Source organism: Helicoverpa zea, chromosome 16 (assembly GCF_022581195.2).
Source record: "Helicoverpa zea isolate HzStark_Cry1AcR chromosome 16, ilHelZeax1.1, whole genome shotgun sequence".
In the NCBI taxonomy this organism is placed as follows: domain Eukaryota; kingdom Metazoa; phylum Arthropoda; class Insecta; order Lepidoptera; family Noctuidae; genus Helicoverpa; species Helicoverpa zea.
In genome coordinates this window covers 7,600,507-7,628,317 of record NC_061467.1, presented here as the reverse complement: position 1 = coordinate 7,628,317, position 27,811 = coordinate 7,600,507, and the positions used below count along the sequence as shown (strand labels likewise).

The following is a 27,811-nucleotide window of genomic DNA, read 5'->3' as shown; positions in this document are numbered from 1 at the left end:
TATCTTTTGCTTTTATCTGCGACTACTTTGATGGAACATATCCCCCTGTTGATAAGCAGGAATATATTATGATATGCAATATTGAAGATGAAAAGGTAAAAAATATTACATTATCGTAGAACGAGAACGTCAGAATTCAGAGTTTTTGAAGGGGAAGTGAAAGATGTATCGACTTTGTTTATACCGGAAATTATATCGTAATTGGAACACATTTTCAAATCAAATGTTTTATGGAATCCGTTGATGGCTTTCGATTTGTTTATTTTTTAAATATTTTACAGCACCATTCATATGCATATGGTACTGCTGATGTCTATTAGAAATGGCCACCACTGACCACTTCCTTACTTTTCCAATAAAATATTAAAATACGAACGTAGGTATACGTAAGTGGAAATTCCATGCTTCATACAACCCCATATAAGTTGAGATGAGTAGAACATTACATGGTAGTGGCTTTAATCTTTATACGCCAATATTTTAGAAGCACCTCGCCTGAAACACTAATTTTACGTAGAGCGACTCTCTTGGTACCGTCAACATCGTGTAAGATAATAGTACCTACTTCTACAACATCTCACCGCCTAGTGTAACTATCTTAGGCAAGGAGAATATATAATTTTGGACAATCTATTTATTATGTAGAAACATTCATCGATATTATTTTGGTATACGGTTGTCTAATGAAATAAATTCGAACATAACGAGATGTTAATTTTCTTATATTTTCAGAACCTGATTCATTGTGAACTGGATGCCAATATTTATAAGTTCTTCAGGCTAATACGGGTTATGGTCGTAAAATGCCACCTAAGGCTTTCTATGATTAATGGCACTTTATTCCCACATAGGTGAATATTAAAACATCACACTAAAACCGCTTCTTTCGATTACCACTTCAATAACAAAATATCGAAAATGAAACCATAACCTCCCTTTGTAACGAAGATTCGTTCCATTGCGAAATACATCGGATAAAGATAAATTAAGTGATAAATGTCATCGCACAGATTTACGATACGAGCAATAAGCATCACTAATTCTGATAAAGCGATGCCGTGGCTTGCGGCATGTTATTAACCTATAAACCTTCCTTGTATAGGTACCTACTTATATTTCTTCAGCACATTTTTTCTTACGCGGACATTTTGTTAAAACATTTTTAGGTACTTTTTGAAAAGTTAGAAATTATAAAGGTGAATTTTTAAATTCTACGGATTCGTTTAAGACTTTTGAGTAATACAGTAAAAATTATCAAACTTTACAGAAAAATGCTGCTTGAAACCCTTGTTCAATGCATTCATTAAAAATATATGTGTGTTCTTAGACCTCTATGCGCGGTTTTCCGTGTAAATTAAAAGCACTTTCAAGTAAAATTACCATTATCCCACAGTTTTACTTCTAAACTACTGATCCTCGTTAAGCCGTTGAGTGCAAAATGTGGTCAGACCTCGGAACCTTTCAATCAGTGCCCGTTTATCTAGTAATCTATCGATCAACGTCCGAATCGCTGGCAACCTCTAATTGATAAATAATAAAAAGTAGCAAGCTATCTTCGACGGAGCTGACCAATCGGAAACTGCTTTTCCTCAACAAAAAAGTTGTTAACATCCCTGAATATGTTCACCTATTCAATAGGGTTACACACAATAGGTCCTATTGTGTGTAACAAATTCAAGTTTAGCAGCCATTTATAAACTATAGTAGACAGTTAACGTTCTACAATAAAGCATCATGATACAACCCTCGGGACCATAAAAGGCCGGTATATTAAATTACTAGCTTCTGCCCGCGACTTCGTACGCGGATAAAGTCCCTTATGCCAGCGACTACGGGGTGAGCAAAATCAAAGATCTGAACCGTCTGATATTGTATTTTAAGGGCCCGTTGACTTGAAAACAACGGAATACGCATAGCCATTAGAAACGTTCCATATATTTAATTTTTGTACTTCAACGGCAAAAGCACAGCAGACTAAACAAAACGCTGAGAACTGAACCGCAAAAGACGTGACCATAGGGATAAAAGTAGTGATTCTAATTAGTCCGCATTTAAGTTGTGTGTGGCAAAAATATTACACGTATTAATACGTTAAAAAAACATTAAATGTTACTGAGATGACAAAGTCGTGATGACTTAGTGGAAGTCGTGGTGGTTTAGTGGGTAGAGAACCAATCTCTCAAGTATGAGCGTATGTCTTTGATTCCTGGTCTGGCAAGTACCTGCCAATGCAACTTTTCTAAGTTCGTATGTACTTTCTACGTATATTTTGGATACCAATGATCGTTATTTGGAGGGGATGTTAAACTGTAGGTTCCGGCTGTCATTGAACATTCTTGGCAGTCGTTATGGGTAGTCAGATGCCAGTAAGTCTGACCAGTTTTACCAAGGGGTATTGGGTTGAGCGGGTAACTGGGTTGTGGAGCTCAGATATGCAGTTGATCCTTGTAAAACACTGGTACTCAGTTACATCGTGACTGGAAGTCGACTCTAACATAATTGGGACAAAGGCTCTTGAGATAATAACGACAATAATAATGAGATATAAGCACCGCAGGACATCTGAGGCTGATGACGGGGAGTAGCGACCCCGGTGGGCTATATATACTGAGTTCTCCAGGGTATACTGTCCCCCATCTCCGGCCGGTCGGAGTGAACCATGACGGGGGTAGGTCTCACGCCTCTGGTTTGGCTTGGCCGTCCAGAGTGGAGTCGCTAGAGCAGGGTTAGTAGCCCTGCTCGGAGGATAGGTGCCTCGTGGTAAGTGACCCACAGGGAGCGCGTAATCTGCGTTTAAAATCCGCCGAGGTATCCTCACCATTATTTTAGGATTATGTAAAAGACGGACTAATTACTTTTTTTGATTCAACATACTACCTATTTCATAACATTCATTTCTATACATTTCAAGTGTAGTATTGCTCTTGAAGTTCCACATCAGGTGTTCCAGATCTTCGATGTATATACGTCAATAGAGAGTGCTTATCAGGTTGAACCACTTTTGCTAAAACGTCATATCTTTATATGCTATAGTCTAGCTGGGCTCCTGGCGTTCCGCATCAGGTGTTCTACATCTTCAATTTTTATAAGTCAACAGAGAGTGCTTATCAGATTGAACAACTTTTGCTAAAACGTCACACCTCTATATGCTATAGTCTAGCTGGGCCCCTGGAGTTCCACATCAGGTGTTTTAGATCTTCAATTTGTATAAGTCAATAGAAAGTGCTTATCAAATTGAACAACTTTTGCTAAAACGTCATACCTGTATATGGTACAGAGAAGCTGGGCTCTTGGGATTCCACATCAGGTGTTCCAGATCTTAAAATTTATTATCTCAGCTGAAAATGCTCATCATATGAAACAATTTTTGCCATGGCACCATATTTGTATCTCTTATAGTTTTGTTGGTCTGTTGGTGTTCTGCATCAGGTCTTCAAGTTTCGAAGATAAATTATAGCCTATATGTTGACCAGGCTTAATACTGATACAACAAAGAAAAAATCATTGAAATCCGTCCAGTAGTTCCGAAGATTAGCGTGTACAAACAAACAGACATACAGACATACAGACATACAGACAAACAGACAGAATTTTTTTTTTGGATTTGTGCTCCATTACTGTTTCTAAACCCCACCCAATTATTATTTTTTTAATATATTCAATGTACAGACACAGTTTTTTTACAGATTTATTATATGTATAGATAAGAACTAAAATTCCTCCAAACTAATATAGGCGTGGATTAAATACAATTTTGTGCGACGCTACGTAGCGTGAGGCTTTAGAGGAATTTTGCAAAATGACTGTGTAGCTAATTGCATTTTTCCGTCACACCAAATTAATTCTATGCGTGTAAGCTGAAGGCTTATGAGCGTTTTATCATTTTAACATAACAACAGCATAGTGCTTAACTTCAGTTTTACGACAAGGCAGCCTAACCTAATGACTACAGTACCGAAGAATGACAAACAACTTATAAACAAAGTTTGTCCTTGTCATAACGATAAAACAACTACATTATTCACTGAAACTCCTTTATAATATTTTACCTATGTCACAATAAAGGTTATTACGCAAAAAAACAAACAAAACTTTCCTGTTCCCATTTTTCTTGGGGTTGTGAAACATTCGCCTCTTACGATATTGTTCTTAGTCAAAAACATGTTTGTTTACAGGTGCAGCGTGGTGATACTATAGCATGCGAAGTTAAGCCATCGATTTTCGCTAAAACATTCGCTTCATCGCTCTTAACGGTCGGGGGAGTGAAACAGATAATTATTTTGGTTGACGACTGACAATATTTCAAAGGCAGATGCTTGATTCACTAAGGAATTACATCTTCCCTTTTTATAATGCCGTCACAAAGGGGAACGTCATTATTATTACTTTTTGTTACGGTTTTCTTACGGCTGTCTACGTTTCATAAAGATTTTTATAGGAATAATAAATTTAAGGAGGATAATTAACTTTTAAACGTCGCCTATGGGTCGTTATGCTGAGGACAGGCAGCGGTAAGAACAAATTCTAAATGAACACGCGGAAATTACTTGGGATTTAAATCGTCTAATGAAGAAACTTTTTTAACGTTTATTTAACGGTTTCTACTTAAATTTGCTCGCATACTTTCGTTAGTCGAATTGTGTAACATAATAAAGTCCTTTAGTACTCGCTTACACGAAGAAATTACACTTTGCAAGTATTAAATTCGTATTCTGGTTTAATGAAGACGGAACGCGGAGGGTGAGTTTACAACACGGCACAATAATATGTAGGGCTTTAATGTGTCCGTGAGGTGCAATGCGGTACACTTAATTACACATTTGATCCCCACTTTATGAATTAATTAACGTTTGAATTATGGACTTAGGTGCATTTCTATTTTATGATGAGGAGCATTAAAGTGCGTAGTTTTAGCAAGCGAACATCAACATTACAATTTGTCTAGTAACTTCATTATAAAGGCACTTCAGAGTTCTGAGAACTATCAGGTAAAGTAACAGTGTTTTCCCGTTCCGTACACGTTTTAATCATTTAGATTTTCCTAACCCACGCAGATTGTCGGCATGCGGTCTTTAGTAGATAATTGAATACTAAGTTGTGATATGTTCCTAGTTTACGCTTTAGCTAACTAGCTAATTATGATTACAATTTATGTGAGGCTTATCAACAATTTAGGTTTACTAATTTAATTCAGTTGTGATTTCCATAATTGTGTTGGGTTACCTGGGAGTACAGTAAATATGTACCTAGATGACAATCTTGTTGCTAGATAAAAGATAAAAGATAAAAAGATAAAAGATAATTTATTTTGTTAAAACATGGGTATATGTTTACAAAACATAGGTATTGTTAAACATGAGGTGTTAAAATTAGGTAGGTTAGAGCCATAGCTAGCATGGTTAGCTTATACGAATTCACAAACATAGGTCTATCTCTTATTCATTCGCAGATAGGTACCGTTTAGGTAATCACCTATTGAAAACTCTGGCAGTTGACTAAACACGAAGTAACAAATCAAACACACGAACGTAACTCATTCCGATAATCGTTAACCAAACGCAAATTTCGATTCCGCCTAAAACACGAGTTGATGGAAAATTCACATCAGTGGAATAGATTGACGGCAGTCGAGTCAATCAGACTCTATTAGCACTACCGATAGTGGACAGTATCGTCGGGAAATTATTGATTTGTGACTAATTTCCGGGTGATTGGCGCCGGTTTGGCTGCGGGCAGCGGGCGTGGACGCGGTCACCCCTGTAACTTAGCACAGGTGAACGGTCAACTCACGATTCCAGATAACGCCCCATCCGATTGAAAACGTTATCGATATAGCTACGCAATCGATTACACTCATGTTCCGATTAATATTGCCTCGCCGTTAACTGAATTTTGATTTGTTTAGCTAACTTTATGAATGTTTATGTTGTGGCAAAAATACATTTACGTGTATCACAGAAGGGTTATCACGAGTAACACGGTTATGAAAATTAAATCAAGCATACTGCCCATCATAATGTATTTAAGCGAAAAGTGAAATGACTCGTGTATGTTAAAACAGGAAGCGAGTGAGTGAAAGAGTAATAGTGCGGGTGGCAACCCTCTGTGCTCGCATGACCCTCACAAGTTTCGCGAAAGGTTAACAATCTAAAGGTCGAACACTAAAAACCAGTCATGTAAACCTAATTTAGGTCTCTGGGGAAACATTACGAGCCTCTATTTAAATGAAACAAATTCAAGTTACTAAGTATACATTCGTAAATGTCAAGAATTGGTATGTTTGGTAAGTTTGAGTACCCATCTATTTTCAAAGTTAAACACCCCCAGTATTTACGTGAACTATTGGAAAGTTGGTCTCATATGGAAACACCAAGAAAAGATAATTGCTTTTACATACAGTATACAGGTCAATCATGGTAATTATATACCTAATTTGTACGTAATTATTAGAATTCCAACTGGACATCCAATTAGGGTCGTCTTATTTGTAATTCAAGTCCCGTTAGCTAATTATCTAAGCTTGTGCTTAGATAGATAGAAGTAAGTAGGCAACAGAACACGGTTAATTATTTTTGTAATAACAAGCTACTGCTGACAGTGACTGTACGAGCGTATTATTAAGTTTATTCCAATGCAATAGAGTGGATATCGGAACGTAAACATCGCCGAAAACAAACAGATAATCTGCAAAATATATCTTTCTGATAAGGCACCGTGTCAACCAATCTCCCCTTGAAAATTATTTTTTGTTCGCGTACGCGCAACGTGATACGATCTACATACAAGCGGCGAGAAAATATTTTAAAAACAATGAAGGGCATTCACTTTTATCAACGCATCGTCGCCCGAGGGGTTATACTGAAAAGGAGCGGTGAAAAGAAATCCCTACGGCAATGCCGGCAGCCTATCAGTACTGTGAATGGCTATTAACCACCTCGGGGCGACGATAACGATGAAAGGCGACTTTACATTAATGTATACGGTGTTTGCTGTCACTCATTACCTCGTCCTCAGGTTGTCGCAGCAGCATGGGGGGCCCCACGTCCCGCGGCGCATTCACTGCGGAACTGGCACTGTCACTCACTGCACTGGCATTCACCACGGTCCCGCTATTGTCAGCCTCGATAACATCCCACGGCACATTGTCGTCGTACACGGCCACGTTCACCACCTGGTCCCCGGCGTGGAACCGCCACGGCAGGTCGGTGCCGGTCTGCCGGGGCCGGCGCCGCTTGTGCCGCACTTTGTGACGAGTGAACCGGCCGAAGCCTCCGCCGTGGCCCTCCTCCAGCATAGTTTCGTACAGCAAGTCCAAGTTCACTTTCAACTTGTGGCGCCTGGTGGTGGCCGCAGCTGGCGTGGTTGCCGGAGCCGGCGTCGTGATGGGATCCCTGCTGAGACCCTCCGCGTCCCACAACTGTATTCTGAGGATGTTGTCGTGGGACGGCATGTGGGCGCGCGCGTACGCGAGCGCGAGCACCGCGAGTACGAGAGAGAGCGCGCGCGCGGACCCGTCCATGTCTGTCGGCGGCCGCGAGCCTACTGAAGCGAGCGCTCGGCGCCGCGATTTTCCCGCGCTTTCCCGATAACGCTACGAGGTGAAGTAGTACGCGCTGCACGCATTCGACATGAACGGCGCGCCTCCCTCGCCGCGGTACATATCACCGACACTTTATCGCGATGTGATTAATTTGATAAGCGCAAACATTACACCTATCGTGTCGCGCCCTGACAGCGATTACGACACGCAATTACCAACGAAACGAGTAAATAAAACAAATGTTCAACTAAATAAATTCTATTCCCATAATTTAACACAACTGTTGTGACAACTACAAATTAATCATTTTGTACTACAATCTTAATAGCATTTGAAATGCAGCGAATCACGATACATTTATACGGAAAGTTAGGTAACTATCTGATAACAACAATCACATGATAAGAGTTTCATAATGATTCTATTATTATTACGGAACAATACAAGTACAACTGCAACTAACAGATATTAGTACTATAGTACAATGTACGATACATTCAAGTTAAGACAAACCGAGAAAATTATTCTTAATTGCACCATAATAATGATAGTGAGTGCGTATGACATTATTAGCAACGATTCAAAATTGCAACCTCATCATTCAAGATGTCATTTAATATTGTGTAATCTTGAATGAGCAAAACGTTATATCATTAACAAAATATTGTACGGTTAAATGGCTACGAGTTCTCGTAGCAAGCGTAGCGAAGTTTACACAGTGCGTTACGAATGCTGAAACAGTATACATTCAGTCAGCCGAGACATACGCACTCATTCACAATTCGCCACCATTTTGCTTTTGCCGTAATTAAATAAAATAAACCACCACTTCAATCGGAAATTCCATTTCTACGAAGAGTCCATTTATTTCAAGCTTTATTTAATACAGTTATGCGTAAAATTTAATGTGGGTTCGGTTATCCACCACTTAAATTATTTTCAGCAAAGTTCCACGAATATCCACTATAAAAATTATTTTAACAAAGTTAACCATAATTCTATTTTCTGAAAATGTCGGTACATATTTCAACTAGGAACAGAAATACGTAAATTTTTGTTACAAAATAATATATTCATAAATTGCGTTCGTCACGCCTAATTATCAGATAACTGACTTCTGCCTGCGGTTACACCCGAGCCATTCCGAGCCAAACCCGAAAGATTTTTTATCGGTCCAATATATCCAGAGATTAGCGCAAACTCTTCAGCTTTATAATATTAGTATTAGACTTCATTCTAACCTGTAACAATAGCAGCATTATATCTAACTATAAAATGCCGCATCATGGACCATAGTAAAACACAAAAGCCCAATAATTTCGTAAACAGACTGACGTACGCCTTTTGGCGAAGTAATGGCTGATTTCTAAAGGGTAGCGGGTACAAAGAGGCAGCGGCCGGCAAAACGCTCGAACACTATACATATTGAATGAAGTTCAGAACCTAACTCGCATTTCCCGCCACGATTACCGAGTCCACCGGTAAAGAATAGACTACGTAGGTAGGTACTTAAAAAGTTACGTAAGTTTATTGTAACTTTTGTTATAGGTAAATGAAAAAGGTACCGTTCTAGGTAAGGCCAAATAGTTTAGTAACTTGAAGAGGTTTAAGTTTTTCGATAGTCCGTACTAATAATATAAATGTGAAATAAACTCTGTCCCGCTTTCATCGATTTAAATTAGGGTACCTATATAAGACAGAGAATCAACAGCCGACATATTACGGATGGAACCACGGCATAAAGTCAGCAAAGTTGATAAAAAAACCGGCCAAGTGCGAGTCAGACTCGCACACGAAGGGTTCCGTACCATTACTTAAAATCACGTTTGTTGTATGGGAGCCCCCCAAAATATTCATTTTATTCTAGTTTTCAGTATTTGTTGTTATAGCGGCAACAGAAATACATCATTTGTGAAAATTTCAACTGTCTAACTATCACGGTTCATCAGATACAGCCTGGTGACAGACAGATTGATGGACAGAGAAGCGAAAACAATAGGGTCCCGTTTTACCCCTCTGGTATGGAACCCTAAAACTGTCCATATTTGCTTAGACCATCGAATTAACGGTTGTAAAAATGAATTTCCGATTAAAGATAATTACATTCTTTTTTAGATACAATTTGTATATTTTTACTTAATATCTAACCTCGTAAGTACCTTTGTCGATATAACAAGTAAATGGATTTAAATCACGGGATGCGAAAAGATGCGATGCTAGCGCCAACTTATACATATTTTTGTACGCGACCATTCTATTGTCATCCTGCCAGTAATTAAATCTCTTTACTTTGATTTGTCCACATAAGTTTCGTATCCCGTGTCTTATATGTCTATGAGAATGGCAAGCAAAAAGTAACAGCCAAAAATTAATGATGTTAGTGAACAGATAACATTATAATCTCCTTTTAACATCTAAAACCATTGATGAAGTATTAAAGACAATATTGTTGGGAGTAATCAGATAAGTCCTAAGTAATATTACATTCGGTCTCATACTAGAAGTGGGCTTTAGTACGTCATTATAAAGGTAAAATAAAACCTTGAAAGAAAAGAAGAAAAGTGTACCTAACTTTAAATATAATTTCGTTAGGTTCTTTTAATGATTAAGAAAGTTTATTTTGCATTCTTATTAACAGCAAATATACTATTTGTTAAATAATCTGTGTGATTGGATTGCACATAGGCGACTTTTTTAAAATTAATATCGCGTACTTAATTTATGTTTTATTATATGTTTTTGATTACATTTCAAAGCTTTATTTATTTTATCGGTATTTGCTACATAAGTAAAGTACATTAAGTAGATAAATAAAATATGCCATATTTAATTATATAGTATACAATAATAGAGTAGCTTATATAAATAACAGCTTAAAACATCGAACCGTTTTCTTGCTACATTTATTTTATTATAATTAGATATGCAAATCTATAAGAAGAGTCTTACTTCATAGTAAATATTCTTACTTCAATACAAGGTTCAGTAAGTAGGTAGGTATAAAAAAATAGAATCGGTGATAAAAATCGGTGGTGTTTTCAAACAAAATTAATTTATTACAACTAAAATAGTATAACGTACTTTCACTATAATTATAGGATTTAATTGGTGTGAATGAAAACTAAACAAAAAAATATAATATACACACATGGTTAAAAAAGTAGTTCATTTTCACTAACAAGAACATTTTCTCAAGCTAAGCTAAAGTCAGAATGTCTTTGAGCAGGCCAAAGCTATAAAAAGTATAAAAAAATAGGGACGGGAAAATTTCAAAGTAAAAAAATAATAATGGCAATTTTTTTTTTGAATCACAACACTTAGCTAACTAATTTATTGTCATTGTAGACTGAGCTTATATTGAGCCCTTACATTTGACTATGGAACTTCGCTAAATTAAAAAAAAATATTGCAGATAATACAACATGTAAGACCACTCATAACATTCAGAACCGAATATCAGCCGCCTGGCTTAAGTGGCGCGAGCTTACGGGAGTTACCTGCGACAGTCGAATGCCCATTAAACTGAAAGGGATTATTTACAAGTCAGTCATAAGACCAGTTCTCATTTATGGAAGCGAGACGTGGGCCGTAACAAAAAAGCATGTCAGTACCATCCAAGTTGCCGAGATGAAGATGTTGCGGTGGATGTGCGGAGTAACGAGGCTCGATAAGATCCGTAACGAGTACGTACGCGGTAGCCTTGGAGTACGCGATGTCGCCGACAAAATACAAGAAAAACGGCTGCGATGGTACGGACATGGTAAAAGGAGACCACCTGAGTACATCGGCAATGCGACACTCAATCTCGATATACCCGGTCAAAGGCGCAGAGGCAGGCCAAAACTGCGGTGGTTGAGTGTCGTAAAGAAAGACATGGAAATCTGCGAACTCAAAGAGGAAGATGTCCAGGATAGAGCGAAGTGGAAGAAGAAGATACGGAAAGCGGACCCCGTCACAAGACGGGATAAACGCTAAGAAGAAGAAGGAGAAGACCACTGTCTTTTTTTAATGTTGTAGTTTTCAAATATTTTATTTTCTAATAAAAAAATAATCACAAATTGATTTGTAAAGCTACAAAGCAGGAATGTTATTCGCAGAAAATTAAAATACGCATCATGTTTCCGTACGTATGAATATAAATTTTATATGAAGATAATACTGCCGAAATTGTGACAAACCTTTAAGTTAACCTACATCCTTTCTTACCCAGATTAATATATATATAGTATATTTATTATGTAATATTACAGATTTATTATGTTATACAACGACTAACCTCAAGGTCTGAAATCACCAACCCGCATTGAGCAAGCGTGGTGATTAATGCTCAATCCTTCTCCGTGTGAGAGGAGGCCTGTGCCCAGCAGTGGGACGATAAAAAAAAAAAAAAAAGGCTGTAACAGAACGACTAACCATTGAACACGTTACAATGCTATAAAATTACAAATTGTACTAATAATCACTCAACGAAAAAGCTCTTATTTACATATATTAGACATCAATTCCTGATACGTGTTATTAAGAGTTATACAGGGTTACTGGTAAGTAGACCGCATCCTTTCATGAGGTGATAGTATAGGTCAATACGGACAAATTTGACCATGGCATACACTGGGCAAAAGTTAACCCGTTTGAAGATAATCGAATTTCAAGATCTTTTCTTTACAAGTCGTCTAGGTACACGTATACATTTTTATTATTAGTTAAAAGTCTCGTTTTTACGGATTTTTGTGTGTTTTGTGCCTTTTTGGATAGATAGATAAATGTAGATGTTTTTTAAGTATTCTGAACAAAAAAATGAAGAGTAATATTTTTGAGATATAATTTCCTCTGTGATTTGTACAGTTTTATGGCTTGTTATTATGAAGTGATTCATCTTCTATCCAAAAACACACAAAAATCCACAAAAACGAGACTTTTGACTAATAACGAAAATGTATACGTGTACCTAGACGACTGATCTTGAAATTCGATTATCTTGAAACGGGTTAACTTTTGTCCAGTGTATGCCATGTACAAATTTGTCCGTATTGACCTATACTATCACCTCCTGAAAGGATGCGGTCTACTTACCAGTAACCCTGTATATTGTTATTGGTCGCATAAGCCTTTATACACTATATTATTATACGTTCCAACGATATGTCCGAACTAAGCTTATAATATTACTAAATTTATTAGTAAGTATGTTGGGCCAATGGCCCATTATAATCGCTCTTGCTATGGAATAAAGCATGAATCGACCTTCTTCGCTAAAAAGCTGTGTTTTACTACCTTAAAATGCAATAATTTAACTATTTGAACGATAATCATGGCATTGCTAACAAATGTGATATAAATATGATTAGTTTTAGAGAGCAGGCACCATTGCTCTTACAATAAGAACTACATAGACATACCACATACCAAAAATAATAATGTTATCATGTCCTACAGTTTACTAACCACACTTACGGCCAGTTTCTTCATCAAAAGTTAAAGTTAAAGTTATGGCTAAAGTAATGTCTAAAGTAAAAGTAACGGTTAAATTCAATTTTTCTATTAGTTTTGCTGCCACTTTAGCCTTGAAAAAACGAATTTGACCGTTACTTTTACTTTAGACATTACTTTAACTTTAACTTTTGATGAAGAAACTGGCCGTAATAAAAATCGATGTATTAAAAATCGATACAAATAATTGGTCATTTGTTTTCTACCATTTTTTAGTTTACACCAGGAATATAATTTCAAAAAACGAACTACAATTTTATCGATACAATTTCGCGTAGGCCTACAATATCATAACAATACTATTTTGTGCCGATCTACGTGCAGTCAGCTTCAAAAGTAGATGAACAAATCAAAATTTTCAAAACTACTAAACATTGTTCTTTTTTTTTTAAGTTTAGGATATTAAGTAAACTTTCGCGTTTATGTTATAATTACGACCCTTTATGTTGCTAAGCACTTTTGAAAATTTTGATATGTTCAGCTACTTTTAAAGCTGACTGTACAATCTCGACGAAAAAAATCACAAGTCACATGCCAAAAGCCTAGTTTACGAGTTCACGAACATGAACACTATACTTAACTCTAAAAAAACACCAGAATCAGACACCATTATTGTTCTTCCTCACGTTAGCCGGTGAGCCAGGGAGGTAAGACTTTAGTCAGTCAATACTGAGATCGTTGGAGAAGTGTCGCGAGAGCTTCGCCACATCGAGGCCGGTGAAGTCGGTGAATATATCGGTATTAGCAGATGAAGGTTTGGACCTCCCCGGTGAAGAACTACCGGCGGCCTGCTCGCAAGGATCTATGACTACTAAACTGTCCTCTTTGCTGCTTACCTCGAAAGGTTCTGATATACCTGTGTAGGAAAATGTAGCTTATGTATTTGAAATAAGGTTCAATTTACCTACCTTAGTAAGTTTTTGGCAATTTAAGCTTCAAAAAGAACGTATATGCAAAGGTATTGTAAATAATGTTGATGATTATATTAATTACATATAATGAAATTATTAGCTATTCAATCGCTTGAACAACATTTTATGTCGTATAAACAATTCGGTATTAGTCTAACTACCGAATTGTTGCTTAAGTGCGCATTTACATTGTGATTGGAATTCTCAAATTAATTATCTCGTTGCACCACCTCTTATAATTAAAAAAAAATTGCAGCGCTTTATTTTTGTTGCTTTATATATTTTTAAGAACGAAATTGCCAAAACAGAAGAAAATAAAAGCCAACTCACCCAAAACACTTCTGACATCATTGTTCGTCTGACTGAAGTATATAAACCTATAGAAGCCAGGCGTCCTCACGCCGCTACCGAGGGGGAAGCTCAGTGTAATGGTTCTCGGCTGACCAGAGTAGGTCGGCCCCGAAGGTATGCTGACCTTGGCCAAGTATTCGTACGCTATGTAGTCGTCTAAGTTGTGGAAATTGGCCTGAAAAGAGAGATATTAAAGAAATGTTTTAAAATTCACAATGAGAAAGATTCATCAGTCTAAAATTTTAGGGTTCTTGAAAAGAAAGATTACGTGAACATTGGAATGCATTTCTTTCTTCTTTTTAATTTACGAATTAAAATGGCAAAAAGCCATTATTGAAAATGCGTCAGTGCTCTTCTTTCTAGAAAGATATTCTCTTGAACTTTGATAAAAGATCCATTCCAATTTATCAAAAAAAAAACCATTTATCCAATTAAAATTACAAAATGCCATCACAAGAATCTCAATTTCACCGTGTGTTTAGCGGCTTTTGGGATCCAGACAGTTTTAATGGCACCAAGATATAAATGCTTGATCTGAATACTCACATCGTATATGCCAATCCAGTCGTTATCGTTGACTTCAATGTCAGGCGACAGTGTGCACTGTGTCCTAAAGTCAGCATCCCCGATGTACCAGATACGAGTGATTGGAGCAAACTCCACTGTCTTCTCCGTATAGTTGGAAAAAGTCTGCACGAGATAATATTTAGTCAATACAAAAGAGTTTTAAACTAAGAAAGGAGACACAACTAGGCAAACTTTTTGCTAAGAAATGGAATGCTGATGAAATGATTTTTTGTTAGTATATGAAAAAATTGAAAATGGAAAAAAGTGAACGAAACTTAAGAGAAAATAGAAACACGTACCATCACCAAGAGTTCCCAAAACGAATATTGCATATCACTTTTTCATATCCGGTATCAGTTAAACCATAAAACAAATCAAAGTTTTTTTTTATTTATTTATTCACAATTCAGAGTCAATATTCAAAAAGAGTTATGCAATATTCAGACATCACAGAGAATAGGAAAGAAAGAAATACCTTCACAGTACCAGCGTCTAAGGCATTAAAAAGTGCAACCTTCATAGAAACATTTCCTTCAGGTACATCAATATCGTTAGTAAATTCGTTAGTAGGCGAATCAGGTGAATCATGCGTAGGAGAGTCAGGCATAGTTGGCAAAATAGCACCAAAGGTGGTCACCTTTTGCAAGTCCATTTTCGACTCTGGTATTGAGCTCATACTAGCTTCGGTGAGGGTTGGAAGCTGGGGAGGTATGATCAGAGACCTCATTCTTATACTGGAATGGATCGGCGGTGGCTCGGCTATGATAGACATGGAGATTCCAGCTCGAATCTAGCATGCAAGCGTGCAAAAATAAGGTTAATTCTAGCTACTTGTGGCAAAATTATACGTGACGGTTTTTAATTATTAATTGATTTTTCGAGTTGATTGTTTTCGATAAAAGTGTAATGTAAATAATGGAAAACCGTTACGTATAACGTGCTCAAATGATAATTTACAAAAAAAGTCAAGTAATAAAGTTATTTTTTGAAATTCAGAGATATTGACTTTGGCCCAGATATTTTTTTATATGTATAATTTCAAAATACTGCAGAAATAAGACATGTTTTACTTCATTTCATATAAACGAAAAAAATATTTTCTTCATATAGCCATACATAGCCCAAAGTCAAAATCTCTGAATTTCAAATTTCTCAAACAAAAATATAATAACTCCGGATACTTCAAAGGAAAAATACACCTGTTAGTGCAATAAAAGCAAAAATAAACACCAAAAATTAACACCGTCCAGCCAAATAAGTTATACCGTACGGTGCCAACAATAGATTCTCAAAACAAACTACCGTATTTGTAAACGCAATTTGATAACGACAATAGAGTGATAATCAGATGAGAATGCTTCTAGTTTCCGCCCTCTATCGTCTATTATAACCTATAGATAAATATTTGTCTATGGAAGGTCTGACAGATAAAACACGTCTGGTACACAATCTTGTGATTATCACTGGTAATCTAATTTTTAGTTTTCCTAAAAGAATAATTCGATCATCATATGTTTGCGAAGATAATTTTTATCTAAGAAATCTACCAAAAAAAGTAAAAAATGGCGTTAGCTCAGAACTCATTATTGAAGAGAGGTGTAATCTAAATGACATCATGTTTATTATACAAGTATGTTTATAACAAAAATTATTAATAACAAAACTAAAGTCAATTCAGTCAGTCAGTTATCATTAACGAATCGAATAAGATAATATTAATGAATACGCGGAAATTAGGTAAAGGTCAGGTCAATTATGCATAATTTGACTATCTCATACAATATATGCATTCATACATAAACAACACATAGATATGCATTCCAAATGTTATTGTATTTACTAACAGGTTGGAAATTAGGCCAATACCTACATTTAGTAATAAGAAGACATGTAAGCTCCAATTTGCTTTGCAATTAATTATGTCTCATTCATAATAAAACAACGTAGTCTTGAATTAACATGAAGAGTGTTCTTGGAAGAACTCTTTAAGTACATGTGCACCAACAAGAGCGAATTCTAATTATTATATTGCATGCTAATTTCCCACAGTAGGTCAATGTTATATAAAACTTTCGGTGACTAATCTAAACTTCCACCGTCTTACCACAAAAACTTTTAAACGTCAGTTTATGCCTTGTCTAAAAAAATGTCAAATTATGACGTTGACATATGGTTCATTTTGCAGCCAAAATTTTATTAGACAAGTGTAAAACAGGGTTAAAAGTTTTTGTAGTAAGGCCACCATTGTTTTAAATGTTTCACACATTTCTATAAACTATGACAGCGACCATGACCTTTAGGGCTTATGGGAAAATGACGATGAAATTCCAACTGGTCACTTGAGGCGTCATTGTAATAGTAAATTAAGTGAACAAGTTCCACGATTTTTTAAAACTTTGTCCAAGGCTAAGATTTAGGTACCTACACCACTAGTGGTTACGACGGATTTGTCTACCACTATCGATATCGACAATATTATGCATCGATATTTGAATCTGTATTTATTATCGATCGAGATATTTCTTCTAAAGATACAATTTACATGAATGATATATGCTATATCTTACATGCACGCCCTCTTTATGTGTCTATAGCAACATTACTAAAATATTGCAAATAGTTCGTTTAAATATTGTAGATTCAGTTTAAAAACTTTGTGCATTCATTAGATTTACACTCTATCGATATTCGGATTTAGCATAATTCTATGAATAATTGAGTTATTTCTACATAAGCTACAATTTACCTGAATGATATACACTACGTTTTACATGCAAACCCTCTATATAAAAACATTACTAAAATTCTGCAAATACTACAAACTACAAACAACTAACCCGAACTACGCAGTGATACAGTATATATATGAGTGTCATACTGACCTTAATATTGACTTGCGCGACCACTGGCTTGTGGTCACTGACTGTGTAGTGCGGTATGTGATTATATGAGAGTACATCGGCCCTCAGCGTGACGTTTTCATAGTTATTCGCGTTCACTTTGTATAGGATCCTGTCGGTCCATGATGGTTTTCTCCTGTTAAACAAGAATGGTACATGTTATTTTTATTCTTTATTGTACACAAAAAATATTTAAATACAAACACAATACCAGATTATGTACAAAGGCGAGCTTAACCTAGAGGGTTCTCTAACAGCAAACCTCAAAACGATAGAGAGATGTGAAATGTTAGTATAAATAGGTATATTTTGTTTCTTGAAAGTAGACTCCAAGGCAAGATGTTCAATTGTTACTGTTCTAGGGGAGTCTCGAATCATAAAAACCTTAACAAAGGAAATGGATCCGCTTGAATCAGTAAGATTATTACACTTTCTTTGGTGTGGTTAAGAGATTTTTATATTGTTATGGTCATTCGAATAAATTCGTCAACTTTGATATCTCAAAAAATGAGTAGGAAACATGAGAACTTTAACATTTTAATTACATTTAGGTACATTCATACCTGTGAAGGTCAAGTTAGGACAATAAGCATGTGAAAATGTAGACAATAGAATTGACCTATGGCCAGGCCTAATTAAAACATCCTTACGTGAGAAAATACATAACTGTCAGCTTGTTCCGTAAACAAAGACAAATCGATCGATAAAACAAAGATTTGGTATGGAAATAGATCATAATTATTATTTATTAATCTTTTTATTTTTATTCAGAATGTGACTGAAAAATGTGCATAGAAACTGTAGTCAAGAAAAAAAATGAGTGATCAAGATAACTTTTACACGTGTAAAGGTAGGGTAAACACGCTACTTGTAGGAATTTCTAGCAACCGCTATTCTAATGAATTCGAGTAAGCTGTACATAATATAACTATGCCAAGTTCAGTCATTAAATTGTGATAAAAAACCGCCAAGTGCGAGTCGGAATCGCCCACGAAGGGTACCGTACCATTATTTAGAAAATGAGCAAAAAAATCACGTTTGTTGTATGGGAGCCCCCTAAAATATTTATTTTATTCTAGTTTTCAGTATTTGTTGTTATAGCGGTAACAGAAATAGATCATCTGTGAAAATTTCAACTCTCTATCACGGTTCATGAGTTACAGCTTGGTGACAGACGGACGGACGGACAGAGGAGCGAAAACAATAGGGTTACGTTTTACCCTCTGGGTACGGAACCCTAAATATCTTACTAAGTTTTATAATATTAGGTACTAAGATTGCACAGGTCATACAATAGGTACCTACCTATTAACGATAGTACATACAAAATTTGATATAACACTGTAGTAGGTAATACATTTAATTACGTCATATAACCACTGGGTAGCTAATTAAAATATTTTTTCCTTTTATTAAATTATTATTTATCAATGTACGATAATATTCTTAATTATAGATAGGTATTTACTGTGACATAGAATTACGAAAATAACTCCGCAGTTCGTCAATTTTTTCTTTTAAGTATAGAATTTTATAAAATGTAAAAAGTTAGAAAATTAGCATTCCAAAGCTATTAACATTACAATTTTTTTTTTTACTTATAAAATAACACGAAATCGCTCACTTTATTAACCTACACTAAACTATTCATAATCAAAAAGTTGTTTTATCAAAAAACCCGATTTGCGTGCGTTGAATAATTTCTTTAAAATAATTAAGCAAGCAATCTTGGCACGCACGCACTGATAAGAATTGTTTAAGTGGGGAATGTCCTTGCAATTACGGCGGGTATTTTTCATTAATACTTGACTAGTTTTAAACATGGTTTCACTAGAAATCTGAGGAATCACCTATCTGGATATATACTGGTAAAAACTGGAATAATATGTGGCAGTTTTCATTTATCTCTGTGGATCTATACTAACAGCATAAAGCTAAAGAGTTTGTTTATTTGTCAGGAACCAATAGACCGATATCAAAAAATTCACGTTGTCATGTAGCCTTTTGATCGATCCTTTATCCGGATGCGTGGTGTAGTTCCCAATGAACGTAATTGAAACCGCTGGCAAAATACAGCCTTTTCGTCGTTACTAAAATTATCTATACCTGGACTTTGGAACACTGGACTTTGGAACACAGTACATTTCCTCAATAAATTACGCACGAAATTGACGTAATAAAGGGTAATCCCTTTTTCTACCTTTATTGACAATAACACTTGAAAACATACCTTATATCATACTCATCACCGCCAATAGAGAACTTGTAGGTCGGGGGAAACCTGATATCATGTTCCGTGAACTCGGAGAACGCTTCGCCGGAGTCCATGACAGCAATCAGCTGATCATGACTCAACAATGGCGCGTATTTGTCCTTCTCAATCTTCTGGAGTTGCGCCACAATTTCTTCTGACGTCGGACTACTGCCCGCCGGGTGGTCCGTACGGAAGTTCAGATCGCCCAACCAGATGACGTAACTGGAATGGAAAGAGGTCGGATATGAGTGGGATTTTTTTCTGTGTTCGAAAATGGCAGGTTAAGTTAATTGAGGGTAACAAAAATAACGTTACAGTATATAAACTTAAGTTAAAAATCTAACAGTTCAAACTCTAAACTGCTATTTGAATGCTAGAAAAAAATATATAATTGCTTCTCGTCTAAACAAGTTTGTATTTAATAGTTTGATTTTTCAAAGACAGCAGACGATGGATATTAAGGATAGGGTGACAACAATTACCGGTAATTGAAGGCAAAAAGTATGACGATTCAGGGTTAAAAAAATTTTGGTAAAAGACAGATATATAAGACACGTTTACTGATAAGATAAATAAATAAACTGTATCTATAGGAAATAGTGTGTAGGTACTCAAAATACTCAAAACGAACGTCATTGGCTGACAGATTTTCCTGTTAGATTTTGTGTAAACATCACATTCGTATAATTTTAGGAATTGAAACTATTAATGATAAAAACATAAATATGAGATACAGATTTATCTATCGATTCGGATTATGGACATCGCTACATATTGATAGAGATCAGTAATATCGAATGATCTATTTACGATATAAACAAATATATTTTTAGAACTATTTTACTTTTGTACTTTGTACTTTGAACAGGAAAATTAAATGTATTTTTTTGTGAAATCGTCGAAATACATCTTTAATGTGACAGATGTAGTATAATATGCAAAAGTTTGACTGTAACCATCTCAATAAACTGAAATAACTTCAAATATCTAATGCTGATAATTTTAGCTTTTTATATAATACTTGATCGACACACTAGATTACATTATCATAAGTTCGTTCTTATCACCAATTGCTGGTGTTACGCTACCAGGAAGATTGTGCATAACATTAAAAACTGTTACATTGATTTAATACCTATACTTCATTTAGTCAAAGCAATGAACCCGGAAATATGTCAGCGAAATGAACATTTCGAAATATTTTGGCAACATTTAGTAAGATAAATGACAAAACAGCTCCTTGTGAAATGTCATCGAAATAACGAGGAATGTATCAAAGTAACCAACTATTTTTATTTTTATTTAGGACTATTTTTAGCAATATATTTCAAAAGTTTGAGCACAGAATTCGATACTACTAGCCTCAGCTCGTGAAGTCTATCATGCCTTTCAATTATTATTTAATATTAATCCACCGTCTACGGTACTGGCACATTGTTTAATATAGTACCGGCTGGTAGGTACTAGATACAAAATACATTGTAAAACAACACACTATCGTTCTCCGAAGATAATCGACTTCAACGATTTAATTTTTATCTAGAGCATCTTCGATAGCCATTTTCCGGTTAGCTGATAAGGTAGATAGAAAGACTTACTCATGGTATAATATGTTGGTAGTCTCTTTGACGTGGTACTGGTGTTGTTTTATAATAGTGTTGTAATCGTTGATGCGGTCAGCCAGAAGGTGTTCGTGGGCAGTCAGGTGGGAATTCACGAGGCATACTGAACAGCCGTATATGTTGAACCGTATGCTTACTGCGCCTTTGTTGCCCTGAAAGAGGAATATGGATTTATTTTTATATGGCACTGTTTGAGTATTTACTAGGTAAAAACCTATGTAGTTTTTTCATAAGACAAGAGGTTTATAGAGCAAATACATTGTATCGAGAATCGAATCAATTTCGGTATAGCCTACGCTCACTGGATGATGAATTAATTTCCATAAACAGGGTACAAAATAGATTAAGACTTGATACTGGAGGTTGTTAAATTCCATGAATGACGTCATGGAATACAACAACGAATGAAAGTAGGGTAAATACGCCAAATGTCGGCCCCCTTAGCGATTTTCTGATTGCGGTTCGCTATAGCACCGTCAGTTTCCAACGAAAGATAGTTTCTGATGCGGTTTTGGATAGTTTGATTAATCTATGTCATGTTTATAGGCATAAGATTGATATTTCTACGAAAAGAAAAAAGTAATAAGGCTTAGATGCGTCGAGAACAGAAAAACCCTAAAGTCGGCCATTCACGGCCCAAGGTCGGTCGCGTTTTTTCCAAATGTCGGCCGGGTATAGGCTGTTTTAAATTAAGGCAGTGACAAATATTATTAACATGATTTATTTTAGCAGAATTATAATATAATACTAAGTATACATTTGTAATTGTATTTGTTTAATTTATAGTAAAATATTTTTTTGTTTCCCCTAAACAAAAAAAGTCGTATTCACGACCAACCATTTATATTTTTTAAGCTAATAAGAACGGTTTAATAGATAGCAAGTATCAAACTATAAAGCTACCATAAACATGCCTACAATACTGTCAACTCCTACATTTAAACTTAACTCCTAAACGATATAATGAATTATAATAAATAAACTATTTCATTTTGAGAAAATGAAAAAATATAAAAGTATTTTTTCATCAGCCTGTATAGTGGCGCTTGAGTTCGAGGCTGGTCGACATTACGATTATTTACGATTCTAATGTCGGCCCTTATTTCTTGTACCTTATTTCTCGAGATTCAACTAATATCACCCCGGCCGTTATTTGGCTATTAAACGTAAAATAGATCTATTTGCCTATAAGCTTTGCAAATTCTCTTGTTAAGCCAACGGAATTAGTACAATAGGAATTTATAAAATAGACTGCATTTGCTTTAAGTCGGCCACGGCCGAGACTCCGGTTTTAAGTCAAAACTGTTGTCCTAATGGCGGCCTCCTATTTTTCCTTGAAAAATATACGCAAAACGCTGAAAAAACTATCTTAAAATATAGTAAAAATAACCCATTAGTGATAATCAAGCTTAAAACAAAAATAAATAAATGTTTTATCGTTCTAATATCAATCCCCAAAATGTGAGTATTCACTTCGAGTAAGCTACTTTACGTGCGAATTTGATGTTTCAACGGCGCAATCGCTACTGACGCTCAGTATGAGAAGAGTAAGTGACAGAATCGGATAGTAACGATTTGTACGTATAGAGTATAAACCAAGGTTGCAATTCGAGGAGCAAAACTAACACTTAATTACCTTTTGAATGAATGCAAGCTGAAAATGTACAGACGGCCGAAGTTTGGGGGGAGGCCGACATTTGGCGTATTTACCCTAGAATGAGTTTTTACAAAGTCGTCATCCCTTTCAAGTACTAGTATGAGGTTTGAAAATTTCAAACTCTAGGAGGATTTTTTTTAATTGCATAGCAAAATTTCGAATCACCTATCCATCATTTCAGAGATGCTTATTATTTATTTCAGCTAATGTACGTTATATTACTTCAAGGAAGGTTTGTTAAATGAAGTAAGATCAGCGCCAAGAATAATCGTGTTCAGTGTGAAACTGAACTAGACGACATAGCGCTGAATAGTAAGCTCTATAAATAGCGAAGCAGGTATAATCAATAAACTGACTGACTTCGAACCGTAGACTTCCCCTACTTTTGTTTACGTTCCGACTTATGGATATTTAAGACACGTTTAGGTTTTGAGCTTGCCTGAGAAGTTCTCAAACTATATGAAAATAAAGGAATGATATGTTTTAACCAATCAATGATTCATTTTATTGCAGTACTTTCCCTTTTCTCGCGGTTTCATACGCGTCTGTTCCGCAAGTACTGCCCGTACCGGGAAAAGAGTAGCTTTCCAGCAATTAATTATTTTTTCAGTAGTTTCGGAGCCTTTTGGGGGTACAAACAAACAAAAACATGTTTCCTCTTAATATGTAAGGGGGAGATATAGTGTTACCAATTTTAAATGCGAAAGTACCAAAGAAAAATAAAGCTTTTTCTTGTTAGATGAAAACAGTCGTCTAATCTCAGATACTGTCGTTAAATAGGATAGGTGATTATGATTACTGATAAGTACATAGTTATTTCTACTAGTATTGAAACCGCGAGAAACGTAATAACTGGATTAGGTAGATAAACCACTAGTTCTCATCTAGATACATATAAAACATTAATATGCGTATGCATCAAGTGATCTTATTATTACACTCAGCTTCCACTGATGTCGTGTTTAATGCTCTAGTTTTTCCTTGTGACATTAATCTTAACTTACCAACGTCATGGTCGCATCGACAAAGAGGGGAAATTTCCGTCTTCCAGTCCGATTACGATTTCCATAGTAGGACACCCTACCACGTATCCGTACCTACCTATTATCTGTCTTGAACTACTATATTTTAGATTACATTTTAATTTTGAAAAGACCCATAGGTACATTTACATTATGGAACACCGCAAATCACGATAATAAGTTTGAGGTGATTTTCTACCGTAACGTAATTTAGAATTTAATTCCTTGTTTAAGTTATCAATACTTTTGTCTCTACTGCGGGTTTTGTATACTAGCATAATAGATCAAGGATTATTAAAGATCCCAAACTACGGATCCAACTTCAAAAATAATGTCACTGTTGGAAGCTATACCTATTCCATTTAAGTAGGCACTAGAGGTAAACAATATTAATGTGACTTTCTTGGTGTTCATTTTATAACTAGACTATTAAATAAATTATAACAGTAAACAGGAAAGTATGAAATAAAACAAAGACCTATAATTATCGTAAACTGTGAATACCAATCAGTTTCATGTGAACCGTTCCATAAAAAAATATCGAGATAAACCATATGTAATGAAGACTATTCTAATATGACCATAGAGTTAAAGACATAATGAGATTACTCAAGATACAATATGAGTCACAAAGCGGATCTAACAAAAACAAAATTATGCAAAAACTAATTTTCATTGTAACCAAGCCCGGCTAATGCATACATGAAATTATATAACATTCACCTTGTGATCTAACAATTAGCGTAAGATGAAAGACAATGTTGAGCCAGTTATATTGTAAGAACTCTTAATTTGTTCCATTCCACATGCTGTTTTAATTGCAGAGAGAGGTAACTCGACCATTGCAGAGGGAAAGGGAATATCAATTTAACTTACTTTATTTGTGAGGTGGTTGTCTCATATCTACGTTATAATATTGTTTCAATTTATAATCATAACATAGGTAGGTCATACGCTGTTCTGAATTTATGTGGATTTTGCCTTAATCCTAAAGGTAAATGAAGCTTGGTAATCAACATTACTCAGAAGTTTTAAATAAAATATTAATGCTATTGTAAATATAATGATGTTGTATTTTGGTCTGTATCTTTTAAGTGTCCTAGTGGAAGCTTCCAACTCACACTTACTAATTGCGTTAACACAGACGTGCGCATTTTTATCGCGCGGCTATAAGTAGCAGTTTGTTTGTTTTGCGACCTTTCTGAGATTGATACAAATCCATTGGCAAATATTTACTTTAATTGATTAATATTATTACTCACCCACATTCCTCCGAGACCAGTTTTTGTGTACTGTGCTTCAATATCCCGCAGATGAATGACATGTTTCATTTGAGTATACACTATCAACAATATGCCCTGAAGCCTGGTGGCTTTGGCGACGATGTAGCCTTGCCTACAAAGGATCTTGTTGAATGCTGAAGTCCAACTGTCAGTGAACAGTGAGTCCATCACCAAGTTCTGCGGTTGAGACTTCACTTCTTGTAGTCTGTAATAAGGTAATTAGCATTTAGAAAATATATAGTGTTTTTATACTATGGAATTGATTAAAACAATATGTATTGTGAACACCTAAATTAATAGAGCTTAAAATTTTATAGATTAGAATTTATTAATTTGCATATAGAAGACCTTTTTGACAAATGTAATTATGAAAGTCATTTCTGAGTACCTACTTTGGTCTGCAATTATCTATTTATTTTTAAGAAGTTATCGTACTAGCTTTTAAAATTTAATTTCTATGAGCACCAGTAATTTTAGGTAGTCTTTCTCAATAGTTTTACAGAAGTATCAACAATATAAACTTTATTCTGTTAACAGTGTTTACAAAAATGGTTTTTTAATGTAGGTATTTCATGTTATTTTAGTGTATTTGATTTTGACTATCTGTATGAGGCTTATCAACATGCAAACAACCATTACATACATCTTATACTTAAATAAGCATGTGAATAATGTATTTGACCTTCAATACTAAAAACATATTACTATACATAAGCTTAAAAAGTCACAAGTCCCAATGTTAAGGACATTCGAGGCAAATATTGTTTTTTGTTTGTTATTTAAACATGTTTGATGTAATGTAATAATAAATAAAATACCAGTGTTTTCCTGATCATTTGAAACAAGCTGGTTTTATTAATAGTATAGGAAAACAGGTCCCCATAAAATACTTTATTTAATATTTTATTTTCAACACTTATCACTGAGTGAATTATGTGATACTGAGAAAAAACAACACCTGATATGAACTTTCATATACTATTCTGTTTTGCAAAAATGCTTGTATTTATTAGATTCCAAGCTGCTTCATCTATACAAATCTATAATCTTCTAAATTAATAAAGAGGAATAATTTTCTGTTTGTTTGCTTGTACTCAAAAAGCTCACATACTTCTGAACCATTTTGAAAAAGTATTTTTTGGTTAAGTAGCAAGACATTTGCTATATTTTATCCGGGTATAGAAAGAAGTTCTTCTAGGAAACAGGTAAAGCCCCAAAAAACGGCAAGTATTTTATATAAACAACAACAAAATTATTATTAAATAATTATAACCCTCTAAAACACTGGGTCAAAATTCATTCAAAACACCACATTATGTACCACATTGACCTAGAAATTAAGTAGGATACATACAGCAAACATTATGCAAGCAAGTATGAACCACTGAACTACTTACCCAATCACATAAAAGTCTGGTAGAGGCTTGTTTTTATTAAACTGAGATGGAAAGTCCAATAAGGCATTCAGATCTTGCCCTGGATTTTTGGTTGCCACATTCCAGGTGACAAAATAAAACCTGAAAGTTTATTATTAGTTAATAACTTTAACCATGGAAGAGTCAAGTATAATAAACGTAACCTTGACTCTTTCTGACGCAGGTAATATGTAGTAAAACACTTAGTATCTATACCTTCTGCTATTTTTTATTTTACTAAAAACTTTACTCACCTTAGTGTATCCATTGCTTTAGCCAACAGTTGCACTATATCCTACAAAAACCTGCGTGTATTATTTTATATTCTAACACGAAAAGATAAAAATGTACTTCAGGTATAGATAAGATAATCGAATCTATTAACTGCGTGAAAATCCTATCACACCATGTCTAAACTCCTAGTTAGTTATTTCTCTTAGCACATATTTATAGGATGCCGATAGTCAAAGGAATAAATACGATATTGATTAATAATGAACCAATACTTCACACCATCATTAAACAACTCGCTCTCCCAACGAGAGCGCAATTAAATGACTGACAAGCAAGTGACAACACTGACAACCAATGTATAAAGTAAGGATGTGTCATCTGTCAAAGTGCCTTGCTGTCTTGCTGTCAAGAGAAAATCGTCGGCCTCTGTCGGCCTCCGAAATAAATCTATGGTCATCATGGTTTCATTTGCAGAGCTTTTGAGTTTATTATCAGCATGCCCCATGCCCAAAATAATAATGGCGTCCACGGCCGGTTTCAGCCAAGGCGGCTGTTCTCGTTTTAA

General features: G+C 35.3%; 3 protein-coding genes across 5 annotated transcripts in view; 1 reads left to right on the top strand and 2 right to left on the bottom strand.

Annotated features, from left to right (window-relative positions):
• The window catches only part of LOC124637443 (G-protein coupled receptor Mth2-like), a 78,448-nt gene extending 70,819 nt beyond the window's left edge, over positions 1-7,629 (bottom strand). The window contains exon 1 of the mRNA XM_047173934.1: positions 7,004-7,629. Coding sequence (XP_047029890.1) covers positions 7,004-7,519 — 516 coding nt within the window. The 5' untranslated portion in view covers positions 7,520-7,629. The remainder of the gene's footprint in view (positions 1-7,003) is intronic.
• Positions 7,630-10,661: 3,032 nt separating this feature from the next.
• On the top strand, positions 10,662-11,658 carry LOC124637379. The gene has a single exon (XM_047173797.1). The coding sequence runs from the start codon at positions 11,051-11,053 to the stop codon at positions 11,513-11,515; it is 465 nt and encodes a 154-aa protein (XP_047029753.1). The 5' UTR covers positions 10,662-11,050; the 3' UTR covers positions 11,516-11,658.
• Positions 11,659-12,834: 1,176 nt separating this feature from the next.
• LOC124637378 (inositol polyphosphate 5-phosphatase K-like) lies at positions 12,835-27,568 on the bottom strand. 3 transcript variants are annotated; one of them, XM_047173794.1, is made up of 10 exons: positions 27,267-27,568; positions 26,995-27,114; positions 25,577-25,802; positions 21,612-21,787; positions 19,990-20,235; positions 17,742-17,895; positions 15,335-15,649; positions 14,839-14,982; positions 14,272-14,467; positions 12,835-13,886 (listed from the first exon to the last, which is right to left on the bottom strand). In XM_047173794.1, the coding sequence occupies exons 1-10, from the start codon at positions 27,278-27,280 to the stop codon at positions 13,690-13,692; spliced, it is 1,788 nt and encodes a 595-aa protein (XP_047029750.1). In that variant the 5' UTR covers positions 27,281-27,568; the 3' UTR covers positions 12,835-13,689. The 3 variants fall into 3 exon arrangements, with proteins under 3 accessions (XP_047029750.1, XP_047029751.1, XP_047029752.1); XM_047173795.1 differs by having other exon boundaries at positions 15,497-15,649; positions 27,267-27,566; XM_047173796.1 differs by lacking the exon at positions 15,335-15,649 and having other exon boundaries at positions 27,267-27,565.
• Between the last annotated feature and the right edge of the window lie 243 nt (positions 27,569-27,811).

Coding starts and splice junctions, on each gene's coding strand:
- LOC124637379 (XM_047173797.1), top strand. CDS start 11,051: ATGCCCATTAAACTGAAAGGGATTATTTACAAGTCAGTCATAAGACCA.
- LOC124637378 (XM_047173794.1), bottom strand. Junction 21,788..25,576: donor CTGGTCTCGGAGGAATGTGG/GTGAGTAATAAT, acceptor TTCCTCTTTCAG/GGCAACAAAGGCGCAGTAAG. Junction 13,887..14,271: donor TGATGTCAGAAGTGTTTTGG/GTGAGTTGGCTT, acceptor TTTCCTACACAG/GTATATCAGAACCTTTCGAG.